Source organism: Camellia sinensis, chromosome 12, assembly GCF_055761805.1.
Source record: "Camellia sinensis isolate YWXY chromosome 12, ASM5576180v1, whole genome shotgun sequence".
In the NCBI taxonomy this organism is placed as follows: domain Eukaryota; kingdom Viridiplantae; phylum Streptophyta; class Magnoliopsida; order Ericales; family Theaceae; genus Camellia; species Camellia sinensis.
The window spans coordinates 124,969,522-124,987,135 of record NC_138972.1 but is presented as its reverse complement, the minus strand read 5'-3'; the positions used below and the strand labels follow the sequence as shown (position 1 = coordinate 124,987,135).

The following is a 17,614-nucleotide window of genomic DNA, read 5'->3' as shown; positions in this document are numbered from 1 at the left end:
AAAAGAAGGAAAGGGCATGAGGAGCTTATAGATTGAAGGCGTGAAGGCTGAATCTAATAGAATGAGCTGCTGTGATTGGGATGAACAAGGCAAGCAATTTAGGTGCTAAGATGGAGACTTGGCAGTAAAAAGTGAGGATTTGGAGTTAAAGTGCTCGAGGTTTTTCCTGAAAGAAGATAAACAGTAAAAAACTTCTCGTGAAGATGAACAGTGTATTTGAATGAGGTAAAGAAAAATGCGGGCTTTTTGAAATCTTTGGGTAGCGTGTGACGGCTGTCGCAGTGTATGGGGGCAATCAAAACATGCCACGTGTCCCAATAAGGACACGATGTTAGGAGCATGAAAAGACGGGGTGTATGGCCAGCGTAATTCTTGGAACCGACCTATGTTTGGGCTTGGACGGTATTTTTGCTCAGCTTGGCAGAGTGTTTTGGAAGCTGGATGGCATGGACCTTGGCAGGTTGGTCGAAAGTGGATAATTCCAAGCATGCTATGCAGATGGAATTAAGGGACAATTGAGAGGATAATTTATATGGATAAATTAGACCGTGTTAAGGACTAGGTTGTGGGCCATTCTAGAGGCTTCGGTAGCTCGGTCTGGTACCGGCTGACATTGATCTGGTCAGCTTGGATGCCTTGCAGCCGACTGAGGTACTCATCACTGATAAGAGCCGAGCTACGTTTAGCTCGGCCGAGAGCTTTGTACGTCGTTACTTTTATTAAGAGCACTACAGAGGCAAGCTGGCTCGGTTAAAGCCACATCGACATAACCAAGCTAGAAAACCATCTCACTTGGATAACAGTGAGTAGGGAGTTATCAGGATAGACATTATCCTTAGGAGTGTGATTCTTAGGAGGACTCTGCTAAAGAGAGTTGAAGTCCTACTAAGATTGTACCAGGAGGAATCTATAAAAGCTCATGACAAGACCTGTACGAGCACAAAAATAATCTCCTCGTATAATCCTATTGATCAAGTTTGCACTCCTGCAAACAACGTTGCTTTGCCATCTGAAAACACAAATGTGAGCTAACCGGCGGGTGTGTGCCGGAAACCCCTCCGATGCCTAAGTCAACAACTAGACAATAGACAATAAGCTCTGTGTATTCTAGAGTAAGAATTGGGATACCTGTACATAGGCCTGTCATGAGCTTTTATAGATTCTGCCTGGCACAATCCTAGTAGGATTCTAACTCTCTTTATAAGAGTCCTTTTAGGAATCATACACCCTACTCACTACCAACCAAGTGAGATGGTTTGCACAATCCTAGTAGGACTCTACTATCCTCAGCAGAGTCCTCCTAGGAGTCTCAAGCCCAAGGATAATGCTTATCCTTAAAACACTCTCATCACTGCTAGCCAAGTGAGATGGCTGAACCCTTACCTCGGCTGACACTGCGGTTAACTGTGCTCACACAGCTCGGTGATACTTTAAGCACCACTGTCAGTCTTAACTTTGAGATGACGCCCTGCAAAGCTATCCTTTAGCTCGGTCCTCCATCCAGTGGTACCTCGGTCCAGGATAGCTAGGTCAGGCCACTGGTAGCCCATCTCTGACCGACCCGATGTTTAGATGATCAAGGACTGTGCTACATAAATAATTACCTCGGCCCATAGTTCGGCCAAAATCCAAAATATGAGATGTCTTCTTGGCCTTAGACCGAGTTACATTAGCCCTTATCACAACCTATTACGCGGCCCAACTCCCAAAAAAGACTCTTTCTAGCTCGGCGCAATTTGTTTACAAATTACCCTCTCAATTGCCCCTTAATTCCATCTGCGTAGCATGATTGGGATTATTTTTCGTCCAGCTTAGCTAAGAACGCCCCACTTTGCTGAGCTAAAAAGTTGTTTGGTTTCACACCTCGTTCGGCCTCAACAAGCCTTGTCAGTTGCTCAACATGTCCTTCCACTAATCTAGTACGACGTCATTCCCAAGTGATGTAGGCTGAAAGGTACCACATTGAGGCCACTTAAGTTACATTTTTTGTCTTTTAATTTTATTTATTTGGTGGAGATGATGTGTTTCGTGCACTTGTACAGATTTGACAGGAAATATGAAAATTCAATCAAAAGGGGGCGCGAAATCAGATTCTCTGAGCGAGACGTGAAAAATCCGAGTTCACCAGGCCCTTGCACGTGCGGCCAAGTTTCACCGCACGAGCAGCCCACACCACCGCACGAGCGGCCCACCTAGGGACGCGTGCACGGACTTTTTGGTCTATTTTGCTCCGAATAAAAGACATAAAATCAGTCACAGTTAGGGTTCGAAAATTGAATACAGAAAAGAGGGAGGCTAGGGTTTCAAAGGGAGAGACACTACCAAAGCTTAGAAAACACTTCCATGGGGGCTTCTTCTTCATCTTCTTCCTCTTTCCACTCCTCTATGAGTGGCTAGTCGTCTTTTCTAGGGGTTGATGAAACCCTAGCCATGTAATGGAATTTTTCACGAGCTTTCATTGTAACTTGGTTTGAATGAATGTATGGATGTTTTAGAAGTTTATAAATAATTGTTTCGTTCTTCTCTTCAAGCATTTTACTCTCTGTGATTGTTTAATGTTTTCCATACATTAGTATTCTTTGTATTTGTATTCAAAGTACGAGACGAGTCATGCTATGAGAGACGGGTCGTTTTGCTAACATAGTTTAGAGCAAACGACTCGTACTACTTGGGATGATTCATGCCTGTACATTGAATGCAACAACCCTCTTGATCAATATTTCAAACTTGTAGTTTTGAAATATTGGATAATTCAAACCGAATTGCGATTGATGGTTGATGTTAAGTCTCATTCATGTGGTTAGTGGTGAATTCTCTACCCTAGGATTTTTTCCCAAAAATTAATATCTCAAACCCTAGATTTTAATTGTCAATATAATTCTTCAATTTTATTTAATTACTGTTTAGGTATAGAATCAATCTTATCTTTTTAATCAAAATTAATTTAGGAATTTTGCGATTGAATTAATTTAATTTCACAATAGTCCCTGTGGATCGATACCTGGACTTGCCATTATTCTGATTGAATTTGGTATAGTTTAGTATTTAATTTTGGTGTGTTCAACGACCCATCAAAATTTGGGGCCGGTGCCGGGGATACATGGCGTGCTCGTCATATACCTCCAAAATTTTGAACAACCCCGCGTTTTTCCCTTCAATATTTATACCCCTTCGAGTTCACAATCGCACGAGAATGCATTTCTTCTATGTTACCGGGCTATATGTCCCACCTTTTGTAATTATCTTCCAAAAAATTTCGATCTCTTTGCTCGGTGACAGTGTTTCTTTTTTCAATATTTTGCATTATTTCAACTGCATGCCTAGCCGAACTAATTAGCTTGGCCTTACCTGATCCTGCCAACCTTCTTTGGTCGAGATACGTATCTCAGCTGAAGAATCCAAAAAACTTACTGGTCAAACCTGCCAACTTGCTTTGGCCGAGGTAACTATCATCCTGGTCAAAGAGTGCCAAAAATTTGTTGGTCAAACCTGCTAACCTGCTTTGGCTGAGGTAACTATCATCCCGGTCAAAGAGTGCCAAAAATTTGTTGGTCAAACCTGCCAACTTTCTTGAGCCTACATCCTGATCTCGGCTGAAAAATGAAAAGTGTTGGTCAAACCTACTAACCTTCTTCAGCCTTGATCCTTATCTCGGCTGAAAAACAGGATATGTTTGGCCCAACCTGCCAAACTTCTGTCAGCCTAGATCCTTATCTCGGCTGATGGACTAGATGTTGGTCAAACCTGCTAACCTTCTTCAGCCTTGATCCTTATCTCGGCTAAAGAACAAGATATGTTTGGCCCAACCTGCCAAACTTTCGTCAGCTTAGATCCTTATCTCGGCTGATGGACTAGATGTTGGTCAAACTTATCAACCTTCTGAAGCCTAGATCCTTATCTCGGCTAAAGAATGAAAATGTGTTGGTCAAACCAGCCAAACTTTTTATTGCCCCCCAGTCGGGCAAAGACTTGTTAGAAAGAGTTGGTCAAAACTGCCAACTCACTTTGCCCTCAGTTGGGCAAAGATTTTTTACTTAGTTGGTCCTTCTTGTCGACCGTACTAACTTTTGTATAATGTGTTCTGTCTGACATCGCTGTTTGTATCAAACTCTGCCTTGGTGCGCATCACATCTTCCTCTACCAAGATATGTTGGTGCACTCTCTCCATCAGGGCTTCCATGGTAAGAGGCGGCGTCATTGTCATTGAATCCCTCAACTTATGACCCACTGGCATACCTCACTTATACTGTGCAATAGCTAGGTTTGCGGGGCAATTTCCAATCTGATTAAAAGTCTCCCAATATCGATTGTTGTAAGATTTTAGTGTTTCTTTCTCGCCCATATCGATGGAGAGCAGCTGGTCTATCTCCACAGGTGTCTTGGTGTTTGTTTTAAACCTGGTAACAAATGCCTTCGCTAGTTGTGCCTATGAAGCTATGCTACCTTTTGGCAACTTTTCAAACAATGTTAAACCCAGGTTGCCAAGGCTAGAAGGAAACATGATACACATTAGAGCCTTGTTTCGCCGATATACAGCCATAACCAGACGAAAGTGGCTCAAGTGCATGCAAGGGTTTGACTCCCCCTCATATGTATTGAATTTGGGCTAGTGGAAGCCTGAGGGTAATTGTGCATTGTCTATTGCTGGAATGAATGACGAGCTCTGTAATCTTGCTAATACTTTGTCTGTTGGTTCGTAGGCAAAGTGTGGTACCGGTATTCCAACCTCGACACTCCTATGTATCCTAGGAGCCAACTGTTGTAGTGCAAAAACTCTACGAGGGTCGCGAGCCTGAGTGTCTTCTCTCCTTTGGCTTTTTCCTCTAGTATCGTCCACAAGTCTGCCGACCTAGACAACTCTGTATGCCTAGATGTAGTTTGGTGCGAATGCGAGGGCCGATAACTGCTTTCCACCGTATCAGACCTTTCAGTCCTCGTTCTCTCAGACCTGGAGTAACAAGGCTTGGAAGTTCTCGATTGTGTATCGCTTGTCCGGAGGCTTCTACTTTCAGTTTGTGACGATGTGACTTGCCTGTCACCATCTTCTGAGTCGTAAGATCGTGTGTTGCCTTTGTACCCCTCTTCTGTTTCTATCCCTTCGCCTTTTATCTGGCGCCTCATAGTCTTCATGTCAATCGCCATTCTTCTTATTACTTCGTCTTGCTCTCTTACGCGATCTTCCAGAACTTGAGGATCCATCCTCCGCCTTTGTCTATCAGGGCTTTAAGAGCGGTGTAGACTTGAGCCCCGTCTTTCTCACGCCTCTCTTCATGGATTTCATCGCTGGGGATCTAATTCCGCCATGGGTGGTACATAAGGCAACCCTTCGCGCCTTGCGCTTCCTCCCGGGGTCTGCCCATCAATAGCAGAATGTGGTAAGTCTTCGTTATGAACCATTGATTTCAACTAAAGAGAAAAACTTGATCAAAAGGTTTTGTTCTTTGTGTTTTCCCACAGACGGCGCCAATTGTATGAGCACAGAAATAATCTCCTCGTATAATCTTGTTGATCAAGTTTGCACTCCTCCAAACAACGTTGCTTTGCCACCTGAAAACACAAATGTGAGCTAACCGGCGAGTGTATGCAAAACCCCTCTAATGCGTAAGTCAGCAACTAGACAATAGACAATAAGCTCTGTGTATTCTAGAGTAAGAATTGGGATACCTGTACATAGATCTGTCATGAGCTTTTATAGATTCTTCCTGGCACAATCCTAGTAGGATTCCAACTCTCTTTGTAAGAGTCCTCATAGGAATCACATACCCTACTCACTACCAACCAAGTGAGATGGTTTGCACAATTCTAATAGGACTCTACTCTCCTCAGCAGAGTCCTCCTAGGAGTCTCAAGCCTAAGGATAATGCTTATCCTTAAAACACTCTCATCACTGCTAGCCACGTGAGATGGCTGAACCCTTACCTCGGTTGACACTGCGGTCAACCATGCTCACACAGCTCGGTGATACTTTAAGCACCACTGTCAGTCTTAACTTTGAGATGACGCCCTACAAAGCTATCCTTTAGCTCGGTCCTCCATCCAGTGATACCTCGGTCTAGGATAGCTAGGTCAGGCCACTGGTAGCCCATCTCTGACCGACCCGATGTTTAGATGATCAAGGACCATGCTACATAAATAATTACCTCGGCCCATAGTTCGGCCCAAACCCGAAATATGAGATGTTTTCTTGGCCGTAGACCGAGCTACACCAGCCCTTATCTCGGCCCATTACGCGACCCAACTCCCAAAGAAAACTCTTTCTAGCTAGGCTTAATTTGTTTACAAATTACCCTCTCAGGACCTATGTACAGGTGTCACAATTCTTACTCTAGAATACACAGAGCTTATTGTCTATTGTCTAGTTGCTGACTTAGGTATCGGAGGGGTTTCCGGCACACACCCGCCGATTAGCTCATGTTTGTGTTTTCAGATAGCAAAGCGACGACGTTTGGAGGAGTGCAAACTTAATCAACAGGATTATACGAGAAAATTATTTCGTGCTCGTATAAGTTGGTATATCAATTAGTGTACTAACGTATGATGTGATATAATTTTAGAGGTTTTGAATTTTTATAATTTGTATAATGGGTGGAGTCATAATTTAGAAATCAGCTCCGCTACATAGCTCGAAAGCATGAGGCTCGAATGGCCCGAATTTGACTTTCTATCTGCTTTGGGCGTGTACTGAACTCAACTCCCACACCCCACACATTTCATTTGAAAAAAAAAAAGGAAAGAAAACATAACACCTAACTCTCCATGACCCATCTCCAATGGTCCTTCAATCACTGTCTCACATAGGTGTTCTTGTGGGTGTTTTTGTGAGCAGTGATCGACTCAGTGATTGTGGCTGAGGCATGGCTCAGAACCCATGTGTTAGCCTACTACCCAGCCACCAAAATCACCACAATTATTGTCGGACACACCGTTCTCTGCAACACAAATCAACAGCACCACATGGGTTTGATTCTCCCATCTGTGAAGAACATTTATCACTCTCTAACTAGGTGGGGTTTGGGGAGAGAAATCAATGTCTCACCCTCTTTCTCTTCCAATTGTTTGAACCTATCCTCTGCTACCTACAGAGACGATTTGGCTGAAAATTTTATCAAGGTAGCACAGTTTCAGGCTTTCACCAGCAACGTACAACAATACCAAGCAAGATTTTTGTAGAGTGCACCATAAAAAGTTTGTCCACGAATTAGGCAATAATAACTCTGCTACTCCTCTTTCCTAACTTGCTTCGCACTTCGATACTTGCCTTCAGCCCCCCCAACTCTATCTCTCTCTCACACACACATATATATATACATACATATAGAGAACAATAGAGCTTCAATCAACTTTGCTACTCATCAAAATGTTGAAGATGGTATGGCTCTCTCTCCTCCTCTTCCTCTCTTCTTTGCATTGTCTTACCGGTAATCAAACCTCAACCCAAATCTCTTATCTACTTTCACTTTCTTTTCTTTTCAACATAGAGAGGAGAGAGAGAAAATATGACAAAAATATATTTGATTGAGTTTTCGAGCCAATCGGGCCGAAAAGTTTCGAGCTACGAAGCTTTTCTCATTTAGAAATAATAATGTCATAATATATGTTAGTATACTAAGGCGTGTTTTGGGAAGATGGTTAAAAACTGTTTTTAATTTTTTTTAATTTTTTTGTGAGAGAGGGAAGTGGGTTAAAAGTTGAAAAGTAGCTTTTAATTCACTTCCCAAAATAGCCCTAATTAATATACCAATTGGTGCATGTAACACCACCGTATTATTATTGACACATGATAGTGGATGAGACCATTATAAAAGAATATAATTGTACTATATATAAGAATCTTGTGACATACAAACACATACTCCCTCTGTCCCAAAATAATGGTTCTTTTTGGGAAATTCAATTTTTTTTGATAGTACAATTATTGCATTTGAAAAAAGTTAATTTTTCAAAATTATCCTTTTGATAATACATTTTTTGAGAATATCAATGTCATAATTGTACTTTTTATAATTTTTATTAATTTAAAAGAAGGGCAAAATAGAAAATTTATATTATTTTTGTACTTGATTTTTGAAGAGGGGTTAATATTTTAGGACAATAAAAAATAAAAAATAAAAAAATAAACTAATATTTTGAAACAAAAAAATAAATGAATTGAGATTCACGCCATTATAAAAATAAAATTATTTTTTCAATATCCTACTAAAATTCAATTTCCACTACTAATAACGTCGCAGGGCGAAACCTCGGTTTTAATTGGGCTAGGTAATATTTATTTAACTTGAAGAAAAAAATAAAAAATACAAATGCGCGAGCCAGTCACGATCAGTGGGTGGGACGCTTACATTACACTGGACATAGCGATAAGTTTGTCTTACCAAACAGCAGTAATAAAATGTAGTTCAAAAAAAAAAAAAATAATAATAATAATAATAGTAAATTATAAATGGAGGAGCATCTCTTCCAATGTGAGGGCACTATTTAGGCTTGTGTGGGTCTTGATGATTCAAATTATTTTTTTATTGAGTATTTTGTATATTTTATTTGCACAAAAAATTAGGTTAATCAGTGTACTTATTCAATTTATAACATTTTTAATCAAAAAATTGTATAATTTATTTTTAAAAAATATGATAAATTGAATAAGTTACAATTATTAAATCAAAATTGTGTAGATAAAATACACAAAGTATTCAATAATATAAACGATTCGAATTATAGAAACGAGACCCGTAGTAAGCCTCACAACCCAAACAATGCACTCCAGAATCCTCCTTCATTATAAATACACAAAGATTTACTAAAATATAAATTATTTTTTAGAATTTTAAAATTATATTTTATCCTTTTAAATTTTTTATGCCTTTTTTATTAATAAAAAATTAAATTAATTAATATTTTTTAAAGATTTCAAAAATTTATTTTAATTTATAATTTTATTATTATATAGATAGTTAAAAAAATTATTTTCCTGTTAATTCTATTAAATAAAAAATTTAATAAAATTATATTTATAAGTTTCAAAACTACAAAAACAATACATGTCTTAAACAAAACTCATAATCTGTTTATAATTTATCCAAATAATAAAAAAAACTTGAAAATGAGGACAAAGGATATTATTTTTGTATTGCAATAAACAAAAAAATAAAATAAAAAAAATGAGGCAAAGACCCAGATCTGATCTGTTTGCAAGTATACTCTACTCATCACTTCTGTCATCATCTCGCATGAGGTCGGTTGCAACCCAAGAAGAAAGAAGTGCCTTTTCTTTCCTTCTTCTTCAAAATTCAAATCTCACAGATCTGAACACAAAGGTTAAAAAAAAGCAATGAAGAACCACAATCCGGGTAAATTACATATTTATTTAAATTATAAATTACTTCTCGTGATTTTAAAAATTATATTATGTCTCTTAAAATTTCTAATTTAATAACAAATTTTTAATTTCATAGCAAATAAGTCTTTTTTATTAATAAATCATCAAGTTAATTAACAGTTTTTAAAAATGTTAAAATTTTATTTTAATTAATAATTTAGATAATTTTATTATTATATAGGTGAATAGTTAAAAATTTAATTTTTTTAATTAATTCTGTTAAATAAAAAATTCTGACAGAGAGATATTTGTAATTTTAAATCATAAAATATAATTTATATTTTAAGTAAACCTGAAGAGCAGGTGTATTTGTAATTTACCCTCCAAAACCTTTTTAATCTCTCTCTCTCACTAGTTTCTCTCTCTACAACCTCCCCATTGCTATTTGCCCTCCAATCTTCTCTCCAACAACACCATGAATGGTTCTCTGTAATTAGAGTCTCTCCAGATCAAATGTGAGTCAAACCCCCCTAACCTCTCACCAATATCTCTCTCTCTGTGAACCCCATTTTCTTATTATTAGTTTTCAAGTTATGGAAGTTTAATAACTGTTTGAGGTCTTCAAGAATAGAATTTTCCTATGACAAACAGGTCTCCAAGAAATTGTTTTTTATATAAGCAAGTTAGGATAATTGAACGAGCTGATCTTAAACTAAATAAATTCAACTTGATGTAACTCGTTCAAGCTCAGCAAAATTATATATTTGAGATTTGAGATTTGAGTCAATCTCGAATCCAAATTTAAGCTTCTTAATTAAATGAATCAATCTAATTAATTCAGCTTGTTAACGTTGTGTTTGGTTGGAAAAAGATTTGGGAAAATATTTAGAAAGAGAAATGAAAAATGTATGTGAAATTTGAATAAAATATATTTACATTTCACCTAATTTTACACATCTTTTCCATTTCCATTTTTTTTTTTTTTTTGGGTACAGCAGAAAAAAAACAAGGCTAGGCTCTTTCTCTAGATAACCCTATCATATTAGCTACCATGTAGCTTTTAATCTCGGTTGGTGGTTCGTTAACCACTAGGATTTCTTCAAGTTGCGCAGTTCCAAGTTTAGACAAAGCATCGGCGCACAGATTCCCTTCCTTGAAAACATGTTGTATGGTGCATTCACATCCCCTAAAGATAATCTTGGCATTTTCCAACAACCCTTTGAATGGAAATTTATCAGCTGAATCTTCTTCCATCAATTGCACCACTTGCTGGGCATCAGTTTCAATGATCACCCCATGCATCTATTTTTGAAGTGCCACCGTTAGTCCCTTGTAAAAAGCCCATAACTCTGCCTCCAAACTTCTGCCACTTTTAATCTTGCCATAGTAACCACATACCCACTTGTCTCTTTCATCTCTGAAGATTTTTTCAAAGCCTCCTCCACCTTCCAACCTTCTGTTGCCATCAACATTTAGTTTGATTTTTCTTACAGATGGTAAAACCCAGTTTATCAATCTAAGTGCAGGCCTTGGATTAATAATAGAAATTTTAAAAGCCAAGTCAATATCTCTAGAATAATCAAGAATGAATTTGATATTGTCATGACAGTTAGATGATAAGTTATCAAAAATAAATGAGTTCTTGTTTTTCTAAAGTTTCCATAAAGTCACAATAAACACAAAAGACCATGTGATATGATCATGAAAGTGATTCTTATTTTTTGAGTTTGAAAATAGCTATTCTTGCCAAGTCTTCCTGTTCATATCCATATACCATTGTTTGCCACATAAAGCCAACCACACATCTTTAGCTTTGAGGCAGTCCTTAAACAGATATTGCATATCCTCCGCTCTATAGCAACTAGGACAATTTGGATCAGGGATAAACCCCTTTTCATCATCGTTTGGTTTGTTAACAACTTACCATGTAAAACCAACCACATGAAACTTTTAGTTTCTGTGGCAGTCTCAATTTCCAAATCCAACCCCAATTTGTCTCACACCTTTGATTACCAATGATTAAACCATAGGCAGAGGCCATAGAGAACTCTCCACATTGAGTTCCTTTCCAATTAGGACTATCCAGTAAAGTGTTAATAGGAGGTTGATTGTTCAGGACAACAGTGGCAAAGTTAGGAGGTAACATCAAAGAGATTTTTCCCACATCTTACACTCCTTGATCATTCAAAAACTCAGCCACTAAACCAAAACCTTCTGTAGATGTATGGTTGGATTGGTGTGTGTTAGGCATTGCATCCTTAAAGGATTTGTCCTCAAACCACCAATCCTTCCAAATATCTACCAGGGCATCATTGCCAATTTTCCACTTCACCCATTTTCTAAGGATATGCTTGCTTTGAAGGATGCTTCTCTACACAAATGAAGCATTCTTCCTTTTAGGCCAGTTATAAAAAGGAGTGTTATTCAAGTACTTGCTTTTAAGAATATTACACCACAAGTCATCCTCTTTTTTCAAGAGTTTCCAACCAAGTTTAGCTAGTAGTGCTAGATTTTGGTCTCTCACTTTCTTTATACCAAGCCAAGCCCACCATGACTTGCAAACCATGTCCTAATTAACCAGGTGACTTTCTTTCTTTTTGGGATATCACCCCACAAAAAGTTACTGTTAAGTCTATCAATCTCATCACACATTTTCTTCAGGACAACATTAGTTTTTCATAGTGTATGCAGAGATGGCAGAACTCACAACTTGAATAAGAGTAGTCCTACCAGCCATAGAAAGCATTAATTTTCTATTTCTTTTTTCAAATTCCTTCCCAAATCTTCTAATTAAACACAACATAAAGCTCTCACTTTGATTGTGATGATATATATAAATAAATAAATCATGTGTGTGTAATAATGTGATTTTCTATTTTAATACAAGTTTAGAGAGTGAGTGGAATTGGAGGGTGGTGCGTGGTGTGGTTTGAAGATAAAATTAAAATGAAATTGTAGATAATGGACTGACAAATTTACTATTCATAATCAAATTACGGTTTGAACGGTTTCAACCAATTAGTTGATTGAAGAATAACTTTAAAGAGAAATTCTAATATACACTCCTTTCACTACAAGAAAAAGGGTTTAGGCGGCGTTTTTTTAACGACGCATTTTTAAACGTCACTTTTTTATATATTTAACGACGTTTTATAAAACGTCGCCTATTTATTTAACAAAACGATGCCGTTTTATAATATAAGGCGTTTAAAATGCCTCCAAATGTGTTGTGCCTCACGCGCTTGGTGTCCCCCTCTTTTCAAACCCTAATTTTGAATTTGAGACTCACCTAAGACCCAAATCTCAAGCGCGCTCTCTCTCTCCCTCTCTAATAAATCTCAGAGCGATTTCGAAGCTCAACCGCTTGTTCATTCTCAAAGCGAGGTAGAGAGCACCACGAAGGTGAGCTCCACTGTCTCTCTTTCTCTCTATCTCTCTCAACCCTCTCTAAACCCTTATCAGAGCGATTCAGAGATTCATCTCAGTGATTTCATGATTCAGAGTGATTTCATCTCAGTGATTTCATCGCAGAGATTCAGAGATTCAGATTGGTCTCCAACATCTGCACCATCGTCTACTAAGGTGAGCTCCACTGTCTCTCTCTCTCTCTCTCTCTCTCTCTGTCCGAAGCTCTTCCTTCCTGTCTCTCTCTCTCTCAGTGATTGATGAGTTGTATGTGCTCTGTTTCAGTAATTGTTTTTCACTGATGAGTTGTATATGCTCTATTTCATTACCTTATCTTTGTTTGGTTGCTGAGAAAACTGGGAAAAAAATATTAAAGAATATAAATCTGGATTTTTTTTTTTCATGCGCTTGATTTTGCTGTAATTTCAGTTCTAGCATTCATTCATTTGAGATTTCAAGTTATTCTGAAATCACATAATTACTGTCCTGTCTTCCAACATTTGGCAGAAGGAACCTAGGAGATCTTCAGAGCTATTGGTCATGTTAGTACTTGCAACTATTCTGAAAAAGAAATTGATAAATGTGATATTTTAGAGTTATCATCCATTGAATTTGGTTAGTATATGACACATTTTCTTAGCCAAAACTAGTGGTCTTTATTACATGTATAATATGCCGATCCACTTGAAAGGGCTTTCCTTGATTAACATTTTTAGTAGAGTTTTGATTATTATTATTCCATTTTCTTTATAGTTGCCATTGAAAAAATTAGCAGAAATATCATTGAAATGAAAATGAGAATATTACAAAATTGGAATGTGAAACAGAAGGAAATATTTCAAAAAATAGAACATTATTTGAGAGAATCAAAACTTCTTTGTGGGTTATATATTGTTAATTGATTTAGAAAATGCTTAATGATCTCATACTTCAGCAAAAGTGTACTAAAGAAGCCTAAGGACATGTAAAAAGGAGAAAAATAGTGAATTGATAGCTCCAGTTGGTCATTCATCTTTTTCTGCTGCCCGTAGAAGGGGAAGATGAAGGATACATTGTTTGAGGAATTAGAGGGTGAAGGATGAGTTAGATAATTGAATTTATGTGGTGAATTTCTGGTAGATTGATTCCTTGCATCGTCTTGATGCTTTCTCAATAAAGTTCGCTTATTTATCAAAAAAAAAAAAAAAAAAAAAATTCTGTTACATTGAACATAAGAACTTTAAACTGCTACGAGGCTAACATGCTTTTATGGCATCAAATTATAGTTTATAAGATAATCAAGAAAGGAAAATTCCATTTGACAGTGAAATGTCTGATGTGTTATTGGCTAGACAAAATAGAGTAGAATGAAAACCAGGGATTACAGTTTTGAACAAGGCTATAGATCAATGGCTAAGATGATTTGATAAATTACTCAAAGAAATAAGGTTCGCGTGAGGAGTACTTTGGTTGAAATCTACTGGATTAAAAGGATAGACTGAGGTTGTGGAAGAATGTGATCTGTAATTTAGCATGATCTTTTTTTTTCTTTTTTTCCTTACCGGCCATCATTTGTGCTACTTATGTATCATAGCTATTTGTAGCTTCAAAAGTTCTTTTCTTTTGTTGTGTGTAAAACCTTTCACTTCATCCTGACCTTTTCCAATCAAACCCCTTTCACTGGCATCATAAATCGACAATGCTAGAGACTCACATTTTGCACCCACAAATGCATCCACAATGATGTGGCAAAGGTAGTGGGTTACATATAATTGAGTGTATAACCATAAAAAACTAACACTTGACAAATCATATCATTGTGGAGTTTTTTAAGAGTCTCAAACATTTTCCTAAAAAATAGTAGATTCTATCATATACATTAGCATCATCTTAAAATAGGAACAATGACAGTTTCAATCAAGAAGAAACTGTGAGAGCTTGATATATTTGTTCCTGGTATAAGCTTGTGGAACAATTGATTGTCTAATATGGTATCAGAACTGTGATTATGAATGGGTCCACAAGTAGTAGACTCCACATGCACCTTTCACCTTGTTTCCCTCTTCCAATCTTGCACTCATAATAGTGGTTGATCCCTATCACTTGCATTGAAAACTTTCCTTTTGCATTGCTATCCTTGTTCTATCTAGTTTTCCATAGTCCATAGTCCATTCCATCTCTTAGTCTTTTCAGATGTGAAAGGAGGTTGAACTTGAGGGAGGGTGTAAGGGCTTGATGCAACATCGTGTAGCCTATACTGTAATAGCTTAAGCTTTTGGGGCAAGTAGTTATCTAACCTTATTGATGACATGGTATTTTACTAGGAAGGTTTTGTGTTTGAAGTTTGAACCTTACTTATATTCTTTTAGCAGTCTCACATACAATCATGCAGCATAGTTTGAGTGGTGACGTGAAGGACCTTATAGGCATGCACAAGATAGGAGCCAATCCCATTTATTTATCTCATTTGAGTGTTTTTGCTCTGAATGCAAACACAAATTGATTATAAGGTCATAAACATGGACCAATGGATGGGTTTCTATTGGTTTTGCAATGAGGTAATCCAACGATTAGTTGCTAATTGTTATTTTAGAATTTATAGATATCTTTTTTTTTAGTTGATCCTCTAGTGTAAGTTGACTGGTTGATGTGTGTGATACATTTGTCTTTACATCTGTCTCTACCTATTCTACAACTCAGTTGGATTGAGTTGCAACTAGTGGATCAAATTTAAATGGTTTATTGTGAATAAAATGAGTAGATCCTAAGGTTATTGGGGGAGGAAAAAAAAGAAAAAGAAACTGAACTTATTGAAACTGCAACAAATAACACTTTTGAATGAACACAAGGATCTGAATCATATATGAACAAGCATAGATTTGTACAACATAGGTGTGTACTTGGCTTATTGTTAACTAATTTTTATATTGTGTCTGACTCATTGCATCTGTTGCTGCAAGGTCTGGAACATGATCAAACTTCTATCTACTCCTACTACTACTCCTGCTTTGTTCGGAGGCAGTTTATTAGGTTATGTATTGTATGATGTCACCCATTACTATTTGCACCATGGACAACCAACAGGTCAAGTAACTCGACATCTTAAGGTAAGAGTTGTACTTGTTTACATTTTCGAGCGGTATTAAATAATCAAATACACAACTCATTTTCTTTCTAGTGAATCAAACGAACCAGTCAATCTTTAACAAATGATTGGTTGCACTTTTGCAGAAATATCACTTGAATCACCATTTCCGTATCCAGGACAAAGGCTTCGGTATTACTTCCTCGATATGGGACAAGGTGTTTGGAACACTACCTCAATCAAAAGCAGCGGGAAAGGGTAGATAATTTAATTAGCATTTGCTCATTGCAGTGTTTTAGTGGTTTGAACATATGTTTTTTCTTCCTTATCATTCTTTTACCGTTGTGGTGCTACTTATCGATTCTATGGCATATTTTTGATAGTATTTGTTTTTGAAGTTTAGCATGTCTGGATGGTGTTGACTTGCCCTTTCTTCTAACCAAAAAAAAATGTATAAAATGAATTTATTGTCTTGGATGCAGTATTTATTTATGAATTCGCTCTTCCATTAGTCTTTTTGTTTAGCATTTTATTGTTCAATGTAACAGAATTTTTCGCAATGAGGTAATCCAACGGTTAGTTGCTAATTGTTATTTTAGAATTTATAGATATCTTTTTTTTTTAGTTGATCCTCTAGTGTAAGTTGATTGGTTGATGTGTGTGACACATTTAAAAATCCATAAAGATGTTGTATATTTGATATAACCGTTTTCTTTTTAAGTCATGCAGACACATGCACATTATTTAGTATACTTCATTACGTTACTTTGTTTCGCACCACGTGAAGTTTTATCTGTAGGTATATTTCCCATGTAACTTGGCAGTAACTGTTTTTTACCCCTTTCCCTTTTGGGGGGTCAACTGGTTCAAATTGCCTAGAGCCTGGCTACTATACAAATTCAGGCTCAAAAGGTTTTTTTTTTTTGGGTTGTTTGGTCAATCTTATATTCAACATATTTAACTAGTTTATTCTTTTACACTTAACAGTTCTTTTGTGTGTGTGTGTGTTGATGTTGTCCGCAGTTTAGTCTTGCTTAGAGGACATGACCAGATATGTATTCAACATGTTGTAGTGGATATCCATGTACTTTTTCTAGAAATGGAAGTCTCTAGAGGGCAGACTGGGCTGTCCATGTAATTTTTATAGATGGAACTGTGGATTTGTAATTCACGGATTTTCATTAGACTTTTACATTCTTGTGTGCAAATTTTATTAGATTTATGATCAAAAAAACTCAATCCACTTCAATGACAGAATTGGCATCTTTAACATTTAGTGGGATACATGAGTTTGCATTATGGTTAAAAAATTCAGTATAAACATATGATATGCATATGGCTGTACCTCCAACTGATCCCATCATACCACCACTGCATTTGTTGCTTGGAACCAGGTCAAACTCTATGATTTCCCGCAAAGCCCTGAAGATCTTGAGAGGCTTTACTGTGAAATTCATTTGCTCAAGGCATTGAAACACCACAACATTATGAAGTTTAACACTTCTTGGGTTGATACTGCAAATAGGAACATCAATTTTGTCACTGAAATGTTCACTTCTGGGACTCTAAAACGGTAAGTACCATAAAACTTTTCACGATTATTTACGAGATCATGTCCACTCAAAACACACGTGTTTGTGCTTATGACTAAGTTTGGTTAGGATGAAAATGGTCAAAAGGGAGGAAATTTGAAAAAAAAAAAAAGGTTTGTTTAGCATGAAAATAGTGGTAGTTGCAAGAAAATTAATTTTCTTATACAACTCATTATAGCATGTAAATAAGATTTCAATTTCTTGTAAAACACACAAGAAAATTTAAATTTGTTATAAAAA

The 17,614-nt window shown here is 36.9% G+C and overlaps 1 protein-coding gene across 2 annotated transcripts; it reads left to right on the top strand.

Moving 5' to 3' along the window:
* The first annotated feature begins 10,285 nt into the window (after nt 1–10,285).
* LOC114277079 (dihydroceramide fatty acyl 2-hydroxylase FAH1) lies at nt 10,286–16,263 on the top strand. Of its 2 annotated transcripts, XR_014345668.1 has the most exons (4): nt 12,236–12,715; nt 12,845–12,895; nt 15,658–15,804; nt 15,929–16,263. XR_014345668.1 is itself a non-coding variant. In XM_082897636.1 (3 exons), the coding sequence occupies exons 1-3, from the start codon at nt 12,806–12,808 to the stop codon at nt 16,046–16,048; spliced, it is 357 nt and encodes a 118-aa protein (XP_082753762.1). In that variant the 5' UTR covers nt 10,286–12,805; the 3' UTR covers nt 16,049–16,263. The 2 variants fall into 2 exon arrangements, 1 of the variants encoding a protein (XP_082753762.1); XM_082897636.1 differs by having other exon boundaries at nt 10,286–12,895.
* Nucleotides 16,264–17,614: the final 1,351 nt, after the last annotated feature.

Coding starts and splice junctions, on each gene's coding strand:
- LOC114277079 (XM_082897636.1), top strand. CDS start 12,806: ATGATTCAGAGTGATTTCATCTCAGTGATTTCATCGCAGAGATTCAGA. Junction 12,896..15,657: donor CTGCACCATCGTCTACTAAG/GTGAGCTCCACT, acceptor TGTTGCTGCAAG/GTCTGGAACATGATCAAACT. Junction 15,805..15,928: donor AAGTAACTCGACATCTTAAG/GTAAGAGTTGTA, acceptor GCACTTTTGCAG/AAATATCACTTGAATCACCA.